This window comes from Musca autumnalis, unplaced genomic scaffold, assembly GCF_047663935.1.
Source record: "Musca autumnalis isolate F117 unplaced genomic scaffold, ASM4766393v1 scaffold_4, whole genome shotgun sequence".
NCBI lineage: Eukaryota > Metazoa > Arthropoda > Insecta > Diptera > Muscidae > Musca > Musca autumnalis.
Window position 1 is genome coordinate 222,500,862 of NW_027411977.1, and position 19,259 is coordinate 222,520,120.

Below are 19,259 nucleotides of genomic sequence, written 5' to 3' on the forward strand. Positions count from 1 at the left end.
TTTGACTCTATTTACTTAGTTTACTCAACCTTTACCTTTCTTTTCCAAATGTAAACATGCCAACTAAAGCCGTCTCATGTAAACGCGCCATAAGCCTGGCTCCATTTTAGCTTCGTTCCAGAACTAAAAAGTTTTTTTCACATTTAACACATTTTAAACATTTTCCCCCGAAATGCGTTCCCGTACACCAACAAAGTTGCAAAATGTTCACTTCCCTTTGAACAAAATTTTTAGAAATTTTTTACACGACAAATATGAGCGAGCAAAAATGTGCAAGATGTTTGCCGGCTTCCGATTCGCTGACACGCCGACTTTGACATTTGTTCCAGATTTTTTGACGTTTTTGCCATTTTTCCGTTCCCGTACATTTTGGAAAAATGTGTGCGTTGAACTCATTTTTGACAGTTTTCTCTTTAGAACATTTTACCATTAACAAAGTACTGGAACGAAGATTTTGTTAGTTTTCTCAGCAATGTTTTTCTTTTCAAATGTAAACAAACCAGCAAAATCCTCTCATTTAAGCGCGTTATTAGCCTGACTCTATTCTGTTAGTTTTCTCAATAAAATTCCTTTCTTTTAAAATGTAAACAAACCAATTAAAGGGTCTCATGTAAAGGCACTATAATTGACTCTATGTTTCCGTCAGATTTCTCAAACAAAGAAAAAAAGTTTGGCATATAATGTCCGTAAGGTTACACACACTTCCTTTCTGTTAACTCTCTGTAAATTTGATTCATTATTCTTCGGTGCTTTTAATTTTATCATCATACAACCTGTTAAGACTTGAAGTTCCTCCTCACTGCTGTCATATGTAATAACGCATTACTGTGAATTGCTTGTTTACCTTCTGTATGTGATTTTATTCACAATAATGCATTTTGACAACTAGTGTGATAATCAGCTGTTTTTTTGCGGTGTACCTGTATTATTGTGTCATGGTTTGACTATATTTTCTTAGTTTACTCAACCTTTAACTTTCTTTTCAAATGTAAACATACCAACAAAAGCCTCTCATATAAACGAGCCATTAGTTTTCTCAATAAAATCCCTTCTTTCTTTTAAAATGTAAACAAACCAACAAAAGGGTCTCATGTAAAGGCACTATAATTGACTCTATGTTTCCGTCAGATTTCTCAAACAAAGAAATAAAGTTTGGTTTATAATGTTCGTAAGGGTACACACACTTCCTTTCCGTTAACTTTCTGTAAATTTGATTCATTATTCTTCGTTGCTTTTAATTTTATCATCATACAACCTGTTAAGACTTGAAGTTCCTCCTCATTGCTGTCGCCTTTTCATTATATCATATCTAAAAGTAATGACAGCTGTATGGTCTTTGACATTTGCATTTCACTGACTTCAAATACGCCTTTCGGAACAAGTGTCGTTTAGGGGCACCTCTCGGATCGGTCCGAAATTTTTACCATAGGTAGACCTTGGGACCCTGATTCCAACGATATATAATTTTCCGGGGGAAGTCCATACTTCACGAGATGTGGGTCTTGACATTTCGGAAATTTCGTACTTTCACACCTTTAGGTTGTTTAGGGGCACCTCTCGGATCGGGAGAAATTTTTACAGTAGATAGCCCTTGGCATCCTGAATACAACGATATATAATTTTCCGGGGGGAAGTCCATACTTCCCGAGATATGAGTCTTGACATTTTACAATTCTAACGTGGGCAATATGGGCTATCTACTGTAAAATTATATATCGTTGTATTCAGGATGCCAAGGGCTGTCTACTGTAAAAATTTCAGCCCGATCCAAGAGGTGCCCCTAAACGACATTTCAATTCAATGATTGTTTTTGTTGTGCCGTTCATGGAGAAACTTGTTGTTTACATATTTTGTTTACATTCGGATTTTATTTAACATAAACAAGTATTGCATAGTGTTTAGTGTTGTTCCTCTTTTGTGTTGCATTTTCTTTTTAATAAAAACAGATTTCTTCCGTTAAAAAGTTTATATAATTTTTCGTACTTTAGAACCCTTGAATTAATTAGGCTTCTGTAAATTGATGTTCTTTAGTTGTCAACAAAACACCTTTCTTTCTCTTTACTCAAAGGAGTGAGAGTATAAATGATATTTATTGCTAATAACAGAGTTGATCTCTGTCTCTCCTCCCTCTTTTGTTAAAATTTTAATTTCTCATGGATATAATTTGTAAACATCTCTACTTTTAACATTTCTTGGGAAACAAATTCAGCAAATTCCCATGAAATATGATAAAAATCATGAAAAAATAATGTTAATGTGAAAAATTATTATTTAAAATATTAAACAAAATTAAGGTTTGGCCAACAAATAGACAAAGCAACAAATCAAACAACATTGTCAATGGTAGTTTACATTAACAAAAAGCTTGACTTAGACATTTGGAGTTTTTCGGCACTACTCTGTTAAGGTAGATGCTTCTTCTCCCCCCACCCACTATCCAATTAAAGAACAAGTCTTGCATTTTAAATACCATTTCCCAAAACGCCTACTTTAACAGCTCCATATTTTTGTTGTAAGTTGGCGGCGGGAGGAATAAATGGTGATACTTAATAGTAGACACGTTCAATAATCAGCTCATGTTTAAAATGTGTTATGAATTTTTAAGTTACAATTTTTCGGGAACCCTGTTTTTTCTTTTGTTGTGTTTCGATTTTTACATTTCGCCATTGTGGACATTACTTTATTTTGTTTAATTGTTGTTATTACCATTACTCGTACTGTGGAGTCGTGATGATGGTGGTATAATTTCACAAAGACAGCCCATAGTTGCTTGCTCTTCTTCTTGTTGTTGTTGCTTCTATTTTGTATGGTTTTTAATTTCAAACACCACCACCACTGCCTGCCTGTCGTCGGCCCCAATAATAATTTTTAAGTGGCTATTTAAAGGTATTGATGGCGATATGTAAACATGCTATTAAATAGTCATTTAATTTTATTTTATAGGTGGCTCTTCAACAATTACCACCACCCAAAGTAATATGTACTACTTTGGGGAAGGTGGGGGTGGGAATCGGGAACATCTTACAAAATAATGTAAACTCTGAATACGGTGGCATGTTTTGGGGAAATTTAGTACATTCAAGGTGTTAATTTAAATTAGTTTACAATTTATTACCTTGAATTTGTAAGGGGAATTTATAATCCAATGCAGTTTCATATTAGACAAAATGTGTGGGAATTTAAAAATGAAGACAGCCATTATAATTAACGTTCAGCAGTGGGATTCTCTAACGCATTTTTTTGGTTACCGACAAAAATCGGTTAATTTAATACTCAAAATTGTTAATTAAAATTACCAATAAATGATGGCAACACTGTTGCTGTCGGTAGTGCCTAGTCACAACTTCATTTTGGTCGCTGACTTACCGACAAATTTCGTTAATTACCGAAATTGTAAGCTTTTTAATTTTACCGATTTTCGTCGGTAACAAAAAAAAAAAATGCGTTAGAGATTCCCATTACAGAGGAGTATTATAATGTGCCTATACGAAGAAGTCTTGTTAACTTCCCAAAAATACTACTGTGACTAACTGGGACTCAGCTTTTCAAGATAAATACTAAGCACTACATGTATTATACCCTACACCACCCTGTGGTAAGGGTATTATGTGTTAGTGCATTTGTATGTAACATGCCTAAGGAAAAGAAATAGACCCATTGTTCCTTCTAGGGATGTGCACTTTCTGAGTCGATTTATGCATGTCCGTCCGTCTGTTCGCTACGTACAGGTCGCACTTATTGTTCGATTTGGCTGAAAATTGGGGAATATCATTTTTTTAGCCTAATGCAGAACGCTATTGCTTTTGGTGAAAATCGGTTCAGATTTAGATATAGCTCCCATATATATTTTCGGCCGATTTGAAGTATTTGATGCAGCAAACACGCTGTAGCAGTCCAATTTTGATGAAATTTGGAATGTGTGATGGAATTAGGTCTATAGATAAATGTGCCAAATTATGTCAAAATCGGTTCAGATTTGGATATAGCTCCCATATAAATTTTCGGCCGATTTTTGGTATTTGGTGCACGAGGGATGTTATATATGTCCGATCTCAATGAAATTCGGAATGTGTGACGGAATTTGGTCTAGAAATAGGTGTGCCAAATTATATCAAAATCGGTTCAGATTTGGATATAGCTCCCATATAAATTTTGGTCCGATTTTTGGTATTTGGTGCACCAAAGACGCTATGTATGTCTAATTTTGATGAAATTTGGAATGTGTGACGGTGTTTGGTCTAGAAATATATGTGCCAAATTATATCGTAATCTGTTCACATTTGGATTTAGCTCCCATGTATATTTTCGGCCGATTTGAGGTATTTGATGCACCAAGCACGCTGTATCTGTCCAATTTTGATGAAATTTGGAATGTGTTACGGAATTAGGTCCATAGATAAATGTGCCAAATTATATCGAAATCGGTTCAGATTTGGATATAGCTCCCATATAAATTTTCGGCCGATTTTTGGTATTTGGTGCACGAAACACGTTATATAGGTCCGATCTCAATGAAATATGGAATGTGTGACGGAATTTGGTCTAGAAATAAGAGTGCCAAATTTTATCGAAATCGGTTCAGATTTGGATATAGCTCCCATATAAATTTTCGGCCGATTTTTTGTATTTGGTGCACGAAAGACGTTATATATGTCCGATCTCAATGAAATTCGGAATGTGTGACGGTGTTTGGTCTAGAAATATATGTGCCAAATTATATCGTAATCTGTTCACATTTGGATTTAGCTCCCATATACATATATTTTACCAATTCACATTGGTGTAGGGTATCATACAGTCGGCCCCGCCCGAGTTTGATCCTTTCCTTACTGGTTTTTATTTTATTACTTGTAAAATCTCTTTTAATCTTTTGGGAAGAATTAATAAGTAAGCACTCCTAACCTCAAATTAATCCATCATTCCCATTACAAATTTCTGTAGCCAATTGACTTCCATCAACTCAAATAATATGTAGAAATGTTGATATTATCGATTTTAAGCAATCCAAACACGAAATTCAATAAAAAAGTGTTAAAATAAGTTTAGACATGTTTTGATGGTCATGGTATGTGACTTAATGGTCCCCTGGTAAATACTTCAAAATTACCATAACGTATGAAAGTAGACAACAAAAATTAAACGCACACTTCCAAATGTTATCTCTAACCAATCAAAACCCATCTAAACAAAAACAAAACAAACATCAAACTACAATACAAATATTAACTTTTTTCTTCAATGAAAGGCTTTAGATTTGGCTCCTACAAACATTGAAATCGATCTTTATTTCCCCGCATTTCATATTTATAATTTCTTTAAATTGTATGTTTGAAATTTTTATTAACATAACACCACCCACCCTCTAATATAACCAATATTTGTTTACCCAGATGTTTTTTCGTCTTCTTCTTCTTTTTGGTGATGACTGACTGACCATCATCATCACACAGTATCTCAACCAACCGTTCACATTTTTTTTTAAATATGGGCGCTTTAATTTAAATCTATTCTCATTAAATTGAAACCAGTTTCTTCTCTTCTTTCTCATCATCTCCTTAAGTCCAACTGACGTTATGTTGTTATTTTGTTTATTGTATGGGTGTCCATTTAGAAACAAAATATAGCAGCATCTTATCCATGACTGGATATCATCTACACATCATTTGCAGCTTGTTACATACTTTATAAACATATCACCCTTCGTCACAGCAGTCTCACTCAAATCACTCACTCACTCCTTCGCTATTGTTGCTTGTATGTAAATAAAATATATTGTCCATATATCCAAAAAAAAAAATGTTTTGTGTTTGAGTTGAGATTTGTCTGGCAAAACAAATAGAAGTCGGTTTGTTTGGTCTGTTGCTCCCCTTTATCTTTCTCCATATTATTTTTTTACTTTGCTGCGTATATCGGTAACATTCATTTGATGTTTTGTGATATTTTGTATTGGTTTCCAAAAAAGGGGTTTTTGTATGTCCATTCCTCCATACAGGCATTAAACAAACATTTGGAATAGTATTGTTTTTTGTTGTTGTTTTTGTATTTCTTATTCATATTTCTCACCTAAACCCCTAATTGTCTCAGCCAGACTCATTTAAAGATCATTTACCAGATGCTGCTGCTTAAACCATCGGCATCATATGCATATCTAAGGTTATGTTTTTTTTTTTCTAAGATTTTATTGCCCCTAATGTATTGTTGGATTGTTATCGGTATTCGGTGTCTGTCTTATGGTTATTTTTATTAAATCTTTGCTCTGGTTTGGTTTAATAGCCAGCTGCTGTTTTGTTATATTGCCAATGGTTGTTGGGAGTAGTTGGTGTTGGTGGGGGGTTATCATTTTAATTTAACAACAAATCTGTATAATTTTATCATAAATGTTCAGTTTGATCTCATTTTGATGAGATTGAAATAAAATGTTTGGGAATTTTTTGTTGTTGTTGTTGGAAAAGATTGAAATTGTAACTTTTCCCATACAAAAGTTCACCGGAGATGACTTTTCCAATACAAAAGTTCAGACGAACGATTGATTGAACCTAAACTAAAATATTTTAAGCCTGATTAGTCCATGTGGTGTTCTAGGTCCTCCTTTTTAATTATCTTTCTTTAGTATAGAACGCTTCTTAGGGCCTTCTATGCAGGAAAATCCTTCAAAACATAAATAATCGCCTATAGATCCTCACTAGACGAACGATTGGAGGTGGCCAAACTAAACTATTTTAAATCCAATTATTCCCTTTGTGCTTTTCTAGGTTTATATTTAAGTCTATTTCTAGTATTTTTTTTATTAAATCCCTCCTTTTTTCTTTTTTTTACAGAAAAAACATCGCCCAAAACCTCACTATATGCGCCGTCAAACAGACATCAACTATTCCATGCGTACAATTTTGGTTGATTGGTTGGTTGAAGTATCCGAGGAATATAATTTAGATACAGAAACTCTTTACCTTTCTGTATCGTATATTGATCGTTTCCTTAGTCACATGTCGGTGGTGCGCAACAAGTTACAATTGGTGGGAACAGCAGCTATGTATATTGCCTCGTAAGTATAAACAAAACAAAAATTAATGTAAAAAAATATATTAAAATCATGTATGGCACACTCTAGTTTAAATTACTCCCAATGCTATCATACTACTTCAGATTACAACTGCATACTCTAGTGTTAAGTTGCATAAAATAATCTTTGTTTTCTCATTAATGTATCGGCTTGGTGTAAAAGGCCTATCTAGGAAAGAATGTTGTTGTACTCTTACGTTTGAGTAAAAGATTTAGTTGTGCTTTTATGTTGTAAATAAAAGACTTATTGATAAATTAACAAACTTAAGCAAGATTTATTCTGTTTAATTCTGGAAACTGAAATACGTTACAATAGTTGATGTGCGTGTTAATACTTGTGGTGTAATACAATGACTGTGTTGTCTGAATGACTGAAAGAGACTGACTGAGTGAGAAAGAGTATAGCATGAGGGTAGCAAGTGTGTGTGTGTGTATGTATAATAACAATGATGCCTAGTTTCTGATTGTTTACAGTAGAACCCTAACATCTCCCTTTTTGAGACTTCTCGGGGGTCCGGGATACTGGCTGTACAGGGTTTCTTCGAGAAGTGATGCGTTGTGGGTGCATAACCGGTGATGATGGTGGAGTTGTGAAATCTTCTTCCATTGGTGGACTAATGTTGAAGTCTTCTAGTAGGATTTGAAGAGGAAGATTATCATTTTGCTCTGCAGGTACATTTTGATCGGTTTCTCTTGCTCGGAGTTGATCTGCGTGAGATCTCACAAGAAATTGTCTCTTATCCACTTGAATGAGAGTGTTGTAGGTAACATTTCCCACTTTGTTGATAATTTCACCTGGAACCCAGTAGCTATTATTACCTTTGAAGTGTTTAGCGTAGACAAGATCTCCAGTGATGAAATTTCGTTGTTTTGTACCATGTTTCCGGTTGTATTGTTTCTCCATTTGAATGTTTCTCTCTCTGCTCGCTGGTGGAGGCTTTGTTATTAAATCGAAAACTGTTCTCATTTTTCGACCTAGGAATGATTCCGCTGGAGAGAGTTCATTAGGTGAGTTTTTGTTCGGTGTTGAACGATACACTTCTAAGAATGTTTGTAGTGCATTAGATGCCGTCTCCTTTCCCTCTGATTTTTTTAAAGATCGTTTGAGAGTATCGACGAATCTTTCTGCTTGACCATTGGAACTTGGGTGATATCGAACTGTTCGTGTATGTTTGATTCCTCGTTGAGAACACCAATTTTCAAAATCCGCTGAGGAAAATTGTGTTCCATTGTCGGATACGATTTGTTCAGGATTTCCAAACTGTGAACAATAAGTTGTTAGTAACCTTAATGTTGCTGCGGTCGTGGTTGATGAAGTTTCATATATGACGGGATATTTGGAATATGAATCTACTATTACGAGGTAGTAAATGCTTTTTACAGGACCTGCGTAATCTATGTGAACACGTTCGAGAACGCGTGTTGTTGTGGGCCAAGGACAAAGGTTGGTTTTGATGGGACTTTTTGCTGCGAGTTGGCAATTGTTGCATTTCTTGACGTAAGTCTCTATGTCCTTGTCTATGTTTGGCCAATATACGTAGCTGCGTGCGATAGATTTGCTTCTTTCTGTTCCTATGTGTCCGCGATGCAGTTGTTTGAGAATTTGTTTTCTGTAGCATTCGGGTACTATTATGCGCGTATTGAACATAAGACAATCATCTGTTATTGATATTGAATCTTGCCTGTTGAAATATGGAAGAATTGAAGAATCTATGCTGTTTTTGTTTTCTGGCCAGCCGTTGTATACATAGTTTGAAACTGTTTGTAAGGTTGAATCCTTTTTGGTTGCATCCTGTATCATTTTGAAGCTAACAGGCAGTGTTGATACGGCGTCTGTGATGTCATATCTTATGTCGTTTTCTAGGTTGATTGAAGCTATGATGTACTCATCTGATGGTTTTTCATGTGCGCTTATCAATCTTGACAGAACGTCTGCATGTCCAAAATCCTTTGTATTGGTATACTTTATATCGAAATCGTAGGTGAGAAGGATGAGAGCCCAACGTTGTAACCTGTTCGCGGTGTAGACCGGAATACCTTTTTTGGAACCAAATATGGTGAGCAATGGCTTATGGTCGGTATGTAGGGTGAATTTTCTTCCGAAAATCATTTTGTGGAAACGTTGTACGGCGAAAACTAGTGCTAGTCCTTCTTTTTCGATTTGACTGTAATTTCGCTCCGTTGGAGTAAGTGATCTTGAGACGTGATGAATGGCTTTGACACTGTTGTCTGGGTAAGTATGGTATATTACCGCTCCGATGCCATGTGATGATGCGTCCGCTGCAATGTGAATTGGCAATGCTGGATTGTAATGAGTTAGTAGTAAATCCGATGTTAGAATGCGTTTGAATTCGTTGAGAGATTGTTGACATTCTTTGGTCCAAATGAATTTGTGATCTTTTTTTAAGAGATCATCTAGTGGTTTTCGGATGTTTCTCATGTTGTAGACATACTTTCCATAGTGGTTTATGGAGCCTAGTAAAGATCGTACTTCTGAAATGTTTTCAGGGACCTTCAGGTTCTGTATTGCAAGAATTTTATCTGGATCAGGTCGTATGCCATTTTTATCTATGATTTGACCTAGATACTTTATTGATGGTTTGAAAAATTGACATTTTTCGAATTTGAGTTTGAACCCGTAATCTTGAATTTTCTGTAATAACAAATTAAGATTAGTTTTGTGATCGTGAAGAGATCTACTTGCCAAGACTATGTCGTCTATGTACGCTCGTGCTCCTTGGATGCCTGTGCATAGCTCATCCATGATTCGCTGGAAGGATCCTGGTGCTGATTTTATACCTGGAGTGAGGCGATTAAATCTGTATAACCCTTTGTGAGTATTAATAGTTAGCAAGTCTTTGCTTTGATCGTCGACTTCTACTTGTAGATATGCGTCAGAGAGATCCAAATGACTAAATATCATACAATCGTGACAATCTGAGAGAATTTCTTCAGGAGTGGGCAGAGGATACTGATTTGGTTCAATTGAATTGTTGAGACCCGTGGAATAGTCTGCACAAATTCTAATTTTTCCGTTCCTTCTACTCACGACTATTGGCGCTGCAAATTTTGAAGAATTGACTGGTGTGATGATATTTGCTTTTTCAAGTCTATCTAGCTCTGTTTCTATTTCTGTTCTCACGGCATATGGTACTGGGCGTTTTGCAATGAATGTTTCTTTTGCGTCTGGAAGAAGTTTAATATGCACTTTGGTTTTTGTACAAAGGCCAAGACTGCTGTTGTCGAAAACAGGTTTGAACTTGCTTCTCAGGTTTGATATGTATTCATCGTTTGATATTTGGCGACACCAAGCTGAAATTGGTTTGTCCCAAAGGTTAAAACTTTGTATCCAGTCGATACCCATTATGTTTAAGTTATCGATTTCCGTGACGTAACATTGTAGAGTTAGCGTTTTGTCTGATACCGTTGTGTTGCATTGACACTTTCCGATTAGGCTGATGCTGTTGGAATTCACGTCTGTTGCAGTATCATTTGTTTTGTGTACGTGAGGCTTACCTATGTATTCCCATGTTGATCGTGATATGATTGAAATATCGGATGCTGTGTCGATTTGTAATTTGACTTGTTTCTTGTTTATTTCCACGGTGGTATATTTTCGCAATTGTTGAAATTGGAGTTGCTTTGAAGAGAATACAGCGTTGGCGTTGTATTTTGTTTTGTCCGACTTGACTGCAGTTTTGTCTGTAGTGGACTTGCCTCGTTTTGCGCTTTTGCAAAAGTTATCCTTGTGACCTGTCTGCTGACACTTTGAACATTTATGATTTTTAAATGGACAGTATTTTGAGTAATGCATGTCTCCGCATAACCAGCAGGGCGTTTTAGGAATTTTATGGGAATGCTTGTTGTTGTTCTTGGCGAATTTCTTGACTGCGCATATTGATTGCGATTGATGCTCGATCAATGTATTGTCTGTTTTCAAATCCATGAGTCGTTGAGTTTCATCTACAAGCGTGTCTAGAGTTGTGGAGTCCTTTGCTTCGTCTAGCAATTTGAGTAAACGTAAGCGAATGTCGTTGTCTTTGCTTGATTGTAAACCTAAGACATAGATTAGACACTTGAATTGATCCACTTGCATTTCATTTAGCTTGAAGAGTTCGCACTGTAAGTTAACTCTACCGGCGTATTCCTTATAGTCTTCTCCTTCAAGTTTTTTCATTTGCAAACACTTGTAGCGTTGAGACACTTGAGTTTCTACCTTACCAAATAATTTGTTAAGTTTCTCCAGGGTGTCTTTGAGACTCATTTCTGTTGGATTCTTTGGAAGAACGTAGTTCCTGAATCTTTCGTGAACACTGTTTGACATCTTTCTCCAGAGTAACGCAACTTTGTCATGATCGTCCAGAGATTGGGCTTCTTTTTCGAAGACATGTTGGTAGCGATTGTACCACGCTTGAAAAATTAATCCGCTTTCCGGTTCATAACCGAAGTCTGTCATGGAATGTGAAAGAGATTCCATCAATGCTGCTTTTGAAGTGCTGGGACTCGTAGCATCTTTGGTGTTTCCAGTACTCTGTGCTTGAAGTAGATTTGTTAATTGTTGCAGTAACTGCGTTTGAAGATTCATAGCCGCTTGCTGTTCAGCTAGTAATTTCACAATGTTCTCGCTTGACATTTTATGTGCAGTTGATTTTTGCGTAGATGAATTGAAATTAAAGAATTTATTTCCTTATTCACCGTCCTCGTCGCCAGTTGTTGTACTCTTACGTTTGAGTAAAAGATTTAGTTGTGCTTTTATGTTGTAAATAAAAGACTTATTGATAAATTAACAAACTTAAGCAAGATTTATTCTGTTTAATTCTGGAAACTGAAATACGTTACAATAGTTGATGTGCGTGTTAATACTTGTGGTGTAATACAATGACTGTGTTGTCTGAATGACTGAAAGAGACTGACTGAGTGAGAAAGAGTATAGCATGAGGGTAGCAAGTGTGTGTGTGTATGTATAATAACAATGATGCCTAGTTTCTGATTGTTTACAGTAGAACCCTAACAAATGTCAAAGTTACACTTTAATTATATTGCCTCTTTTTCTATTACATTTTACCAAGCCACGAACAATATTTACTGCCAGGATTTATGGGAGTTGTATTTTCTTTATTTTCAATAATTTTTGTATTTTTCCATTTTTTATTTATTTTTATTTTATATAAATTTTAATCATGTCAAGAAAACCCACCAAAAACGGTATATTTTGCTATTTGCATCATTTCTTACCAAATGTAATGCAAACGCCTTGAAGTATGCTTTAAATTTTTAACATATTGCCTTATTATTTCACTCAGAGAGGGGAGAGAGACAAATTAGATCAATGACAAATGGTTGTTTTATTTTTACATTATTTTTATCATTGTTTCTTCTTCAAACTACAAACAAAGATGTTTACCACAAACATTCCAAAAGAACTAGGAAGGAATAATGTCATTGTTTCTTTATAGTTATTTCCCACAACTATCCCAAAGGGAATATGTTGGAATATCTTGAGTTTGAAAAACGATGCTGCTAGTTTTTAAAGAAACTCTTCCCCCTTTTTTTGTTTTTTTTTTTTTTTTTCTTTATTAAATAAAATGAATGTTTAGCTTTTATACTTCTTCTTATTCACAGCATATAAAACATGCAACTATTGCAGCTTCTCCTATTTATCCTACGGCCATCATTTTTGTCTCACAAGAAAGTCATTTCTTTACTTCGAGATTGTGTTTTCTTCCTTTTTTGTGATATCTTTTTATTGGTGATAATATTGCTTCTGGTGGTGGTGGTGATGGTGATACTCTGCTCTTAGTACTGTCATCCTTTTGTACTTGATGATGGTCATGATTGCAATAAGAAGCTTTTCCACTATGCTCGCTCATCTTCTTATAGAGTGTTCATAGTTGTTGTTGTTTGGATACTCCCTTTTGTTCGTTTTCATCAGTGATAGGTTTCTTCTCCAGTGTCATTGTTATATTTTCTATGCTAGCGATTTGCCATTACTTGTTATTCTTCTTAGATAAGATATTGTCATCAATTTCTTTCCTGCTTTTGGTTACTACTCATGATGCTGCTGTTGTAAAATTCATTGCACTAGCTAGCTACAAGTCATTTTTTCGTTGACCACCACCAACCAACCACTACAAGTAGTTTATTTTATTAAGTTGGCAACGAGGGTGTCGAATTTGAAATTTGTTAAAGGGAGAATAAATAATTTATTTTAAAGTTTATTTGCCATTAGAGGAGAGCTTAAAAATCTTTTTTGGTATTTTGTTGGGATTTTTAGTGTGTTTTTATTTATAACAGTGGGCAATAAGAGGACAAAACAGTTGTTTTGTTATCAGATTTAAGATAAATTAATTTCGTTGATAGATAAGAAGGTTGAAGAAAACTCAAAAATTAAATTATTTACACAGAAGACTCGAATTTTTTGCATTGGTTTCCGTTTTTTTTCTTATAGACTGTTTATATTATAGCTTTATGCAGGGTTAACCTTCTTTATGAGGATTAATTTGACGTATACGCAATGGAATTGGCATTTGAAACCAGTGGGTTTATTAAATAATTGTTCTACAAACATTCCAGAAGGGACAAGGGAGACTTCTCTCATATCAATGAGTGCACCCCGATTCATATTAGCTCAATGATATTGGACCTACTGTTTATCGCCAAGCCCGAACGGCGTGTCTTAAGACACCACTTGTAGAGAAGTTTTACATGGCTGAAATACTCAGGAAATGTCGCCAACATTACTGAGGGGTATTTTGCCACCGTCGAGAAATTGTTGATGTTGCCTGGCCGGGGAATCGAACCCACGACCTTTGCACCACGGTAGCAAACGGTTTATTAAATCCCTTTATATTCAAACCTAAACGTAATATTACCATTGCCATTTGGATTTGGCAGCATTAACGCAACTAAAAATAAAGCATAATTTTAGGCGTTTATTTTGTTTAATATGTAAAAGGTTAATTTACTTTTTTGTGTTCTTTAAAGTGTTGGCTAAAGTGTCTTTTTTAGCTAACAGACCCATTTAAGTCGTCTGCTGTAGGCAAAAGACCCACCTATGTTGTCTTCTATAGCTAGAAAACATACTTAAGTGGTCATTTATACGTAGAAGACTCACTTAAGTTGCCGCCTTCTGACTGCGCAGAGTGCCTTTTCAGTGTCCTAATCAAACTAAATTGAACAGTTTTGACTACAAATCTACTCATTTTTTGTCAACACTACCTTCCTTTAACCTCACTTTTAAAGATGGTGTCTGCTTTGTGGTTTTCCTCCCCAACTCACATTTTACAAGCCATCACATCGTATTTTTCTCGAACCACCACAATCATTTCAATTTAATTTTGATTTCACTTTAAATAAAACACGAAAATGATTTTCAATCCAATTTAATCCTTATTAAAGCCAACAGCAGCAGCAGACAACCAACATAACGATTGTTTGCAATTTTTACGAGCAATACGCTTTCCTTTCTTTCTCTCAACACAGAAAAGAAAAAGAACCAACCACTAAGGAGATTCCTAACTGGGTTTTACAACAGATTCCATTCTATTGATACTTTGTGGTGCGTGTGCATCACTGATTCGCTTTTGTTTGCAAGTGAAAGAATGGTAGTAAGGTGGAGATGATGGCAATGATGATGATGATGCTGTTAGTTGGTTGGAGATGGCTGCAATGATGCGTTCCCTTGTAACATTGTTGTGTGGTTCTTGCAATGTTTCTTTTGAACTTCTTTTTAACAATAAACTGCAACAAGCAAGTTGTTGAAAGTTTTTGCTTTCCTTTCTCCTAGTCAAGGGAATGTAAATTATTAATAAACTACTCTTCTTCTTCTTCTATTTCTTTTATACATATTTATTAAATTTTTGTCTTAAATTCCTTTTTTGTTTTTCTTCCAGCAAATACGAAGAAATCTATCCCCCAGATGTATCTGAATTTGTTTTCATCACCGATGACACCTACAGCAAGGCCCAAGTTTTACGCATGGAACAAATTATTTTGAAAATTTTAGCTTTTGATTTGTGCACACCCACCGCCTATGTTTTCATTAATACCTATGCTGTACTTACAGATATCCCCGACAAAGTTAAATTCTTGACTTTGGTAAGTTTCCATCAAAAATTTTTTTGGTAATCTTTTAATATTGTTTTAATTTTTATTGTTCTTCCTTTTTCCCTTCTTTCAGTACATTGCGGAATTATCTCTATTGGAAGCTGATCCCTACCTGCGTTTCCATCCCTCATTGATTTCGGCCGCAGCTTTGGCCTTGGCCCGTTATCTCTGCAAATTGCCTGTGTGGTCATCGGAATTGGAGGAAATCACCACATATCGTTTGGAGGATTTAAGAGAAGTTTTCTTGTGCCTATGCAAGTCACATGTTGCTGCTGCCACATTGCCACAACAGGCCATACAAGAGAAATACAAGGCAGAAAAGTAAGTGGAAACGAAGAGGAAAGAGAAGAAAATTGCTTAAAAGATATTTCTAAAATTAAACTTAAATAAGTCAAGCCTTTAGAAGCATCCTCTCCTTTGAAAAGGACCTTTAGAAGAACCCTTTCCTTTGAAAGGGTCTTTGGAAGCACCTTTTCCTTTGGAAAGGGCCTTTAGAAGCATCCTCTCCTTTGAAAAGGACCTTTAGAAGCACCCTTTCCTTGGAAAGTGTCTTTGGAAGCTCCTTTTCCTTTGGAAAGAGTCTTTGGAAGCACCTTCTCCTTTGAAAAGGGTCTTTGGAAGCACCTTTTCCTTTGGAATGGGTCTTTGGAAGCACCTTTTCCTTTGAAAAGGGTCTTTGGAAGCGCCTTTTTGGTTTGGAAAGGGTCTTTGGAAGCACCTTTTCCTTTGGAAAGGGTCTGTGGAAGCATCCTCTCCTTTGGAAAGGATCTTTAAAAGCCCCTTTCCTTTTGGAAAGGATCTTTAGAAGTACCCTTTCGTTTGGAAAGGGTCTTTGGAAGCACCCTTTCGTTTGGAAAGGGTCTTTGGAAGCACCCTTTCGTTTGGAAAGGGTCTTTAGAAGTACCCTTTCGTTTGGATAGGGTCTTTGGAAGCACCCTTTCGTTTGGAAAGGGTCTTTGGAAGCACCCTTTCGTTTGGAAATGGTCTTTGGAAGCACCCTTTCGTTTGGAAATGGTCTTTGGAAGCACCCTTTCGTTTGGAAAGGGTCTTTGGAAGCACCCTTTCGTTTGGAAATGGTCTTTGGAAGCACCCTTTCGTTTGAAAAGGGTCTTTGGAAGCACCCTTTCGTTTGGAAAGGGTCTTTGGAAGCACCCTTTCGTTTGTAAAGGGTCTTTGGAAGCACCCTTTCCTTTGGAAAGTGTTTCCAAAAGCACCCTTTCCTTTGAAAAGGGTCTTTAGAAGCACCCTTTCCTTTAGAAAAGGTCTTTTAGAAGCATTCTTTCATTTAGAAAAGGTCTTTTATAGAAGCACATTTTCCTTTTAAAAGAGTCTTTGGGAGCAACCTTTCCCTTGGAAGGGGTCTGTGGAAGCACCCTTTCCTTTGGATATGGTCTTTGGAAGCACCTTTTCCTTCTGAAAGGGTCTTTGGTAGCACCCTTTCCTATGGGAAGTGTTTTCAAAAGCACCCTTTCATTTGGAAATGGTCTTTGGAAGCAACCTTTCCTTTGGAAAGTGTTTTCAAAAGCACCCTTTCCTTAGAAAAGGTCTTTTAGAAGCACCTTTTCCTTTGGAAAGGGTATTTTAAGAAAAACCCTTTCCTTAGGGATCTTTGGAAGCAAGCTTTCTCTTGGAAAAGGTCTGTGGAAGCACCCTTTCCTTTGGAAATGGTCTTTGGAAGCACCTTTACCTTTGGAAAGGGTCTTTAGAAGCACCATTTCCTTTAGAAAAGGTCTTCTACCTTTACAAAAAAGTCTTTTAGAAGCATTCTTTCCTTTAGAAAAGGTCGTTTAGAAGCACCTTTTCCTTTGGTAAGGGTCTTTTAAGAAGAACCCCTTTGGAAAGGGTCTTTAAAAGCAGTCTTTCTCTTTAACGGGGCCTTTAGAAAAGCACATTTTCCTTTGGAAAGGGTCTTTAAAAACATCCTTTGTATGACATACATATATAAATCTCAAGGCCGGGACTGTTCGACCGATGGTTTTCCAGGGGCTTTATCGCCATCAGATTTCGTTTTAATAAAGTTTTTTCATTCATTTCCCAGGTTTTCTTATTCCAATTAGATTAGGCCACATTAACGCAATTAATCTACACAATATTAAAGCATACTTTTAGGCGTTAACTTTTCTTCCGTTGTAAACTAACCTTGAATTTCTTTTTTTGTTTTCTTTGAATTTTTCCCCCTTTCAGATTCCGTTCAGTCTCCACAATAGAAGCCATAAACATTGATGACGAACAATTTATTGAAATTGTTAACAATTACAATGAAAATCAAAAACAGGAACAAAACACAGCAGCGGCAACAAATAGTGGTGGTGCCACAACGTCAACGCCTTCATCAAAAGTGAATTTGTTTTTTAAGTTTTGATTAAATTAAACCAACTCTCCTTGTAAATTTAAGATTTTTTTTGTTTGTTTTATGTATTTTTTCGTTTTTTATTGTAAGATTTTTTTATACATATAACATGCAACACAGGAAGAAGAAAAAGAAACCACCACAAAAAAACAACAACAATTAAGTATAGATTTGTTTTTAAGAAATGTAATTTACCTTATAATTATATAGAAGAGAAAAGAAAAAAAAATAGGACACACACATGCACAACAAACAAACCAACTAACTATCCCCCATTCACCTCCCCACTTTATTTAGACTAAAAAATTAACAACCACCTACCCAACCATTTTCCCCACAATCGATATATATGACTGTCTTTTAAATGTAATTTAAAACATATTTATTAATATCCTCCCCCCAAACAAAACAAAAAATACATAAAAAGAAAAAATCGTAACAAATGGCAAATAAAACCACATGCCTCTTAACTGCTAGCACCACTCGAAAAAATTATATTTTTCAAAGAAATTTTCTTAAAGAAAATTTGTTTTATTTTTTATTTTCCATTTTATTTTTTTTTTAGTTTATCTCTTTTTTTAACTAGACAAAATTCAAAAGAATGATTTTCTTAAACTTACACATTGGAAAAGTCTACAAGAAAACAAAACCAAATTATCCTATCACCTATCATTAGCCCTGGGGCTGTATTTATTTGCCATATTATTTCCCAAAAAAAACCAAGTATATATTTTTTCTTTTTTTTAATAATTAAACAAAACATAATTATATATTTTGCTAAGTTAAGAAGAAGACATACATCCCAACACAAAAACTCATAATTTTAAACATTAAGTATTTTTTAACATAACCAACAAAACAAACAAAAAGCCATATAAAAACAAACACAAACCGCTAATTATAAATTGATTTTAATAATAATTATAACTATACAAATTTATAAATACATATATTTTGATTTTATGTAAGCACACAAACAACAAGTAATGAAAGAAGAAATTTGAATGTCAATGGCTTTCAAGAAAAAAGAAGAACAAAAACAAAGGATTTACAATTATTTATATTATTTTTTATACATTGTCTATATAGTTTATATATTTTTTTGTTTTCCCCTGTTTCCCTCTTCTTTCTCTCTCTCCCTCCCTCCAAAAAAACGAAACATATAAGTTCTGTGAACACCATTATTTTTTAAATGAAAACAAAAATATAAAAAAAACGCTTAAAACAAATTGGATATAATTTTATATTTTTTTCAAAAAAAAAAAAAACCTTTTTATGTACATAGCAGTATATTGGAGAATTAACATAATATGAGGAGGAAATTGGTCCAATCTTTTTCACAGGTTCTTGTTTAGAAAATGTTCAGTTTTTTGTACCATAGTAATCAATTTCTAGGCGTAGAATTTCCATTGTTATCTCTAAAGTGGTTATCTAAATATGTTGGAAAGGCTTATTTCATGTTATTTATTATTCACTATCTTCCAAAGCTTGTGATACCACCATATCCAGGACCATTGGGTACTATTTGAAACCTTGCCTTGAGATTTTCTGAAATTACTTAACCTTACAAAGATGTCCTCACTGCCGCTCTAATCTTGTTCACGATCTTTGAATCAATATTCGCATATTTAAGCTCTTATCAGGCTATTAAGTATCTCTTGAGGAAATCTGTCGCAACTTTTTCAAGGGTTCCTGTTAAAAAAATTATCATTTGGTAAGGATTTTTAAACGTCGAATCTCTGTC

At 35.1% G+C, this 19,259-nt stretch overlaps 1 protein-coding gene across 1 annotated transcript in view; it reads left to right on the forward strand.

Moving 5' to 3' along the window:
• LOC141401105 (G2/mitotic-specific cyclin-A-like) overlaps positions 1 to 18,744 on the forward strand; it is a 53,952-nt gene extending 35,208 nt beyond the window's left edge. The window contains exons 5-8 of the mRNA XM_073980951.1: positions 6,819 to 7,042; positions 14,952 to 15,156; positions 15,239 to 15,486; positions 17,350 to 18,744. Of these exons, the coding sequence (XP_073837052.1) occupies positions 6,819 to 7,042; positions 14,952 to 15,156; positions 15,239 to 15,486; positions 17,350 to 17,527 (855 nt within the window). The 3' untranslated portion in view covers positions 17,528 to 18,744. The remainder of the gene's footprint in view (positions 1 to 6,818; positions 7,043 to 14,951; positions 15,157 to 15,238; positions 15,487 to 17,349) is intronic.
• The last annotated feature ends 515 nt before the right edge of the window (positions 18,745 to 19,259 follow it).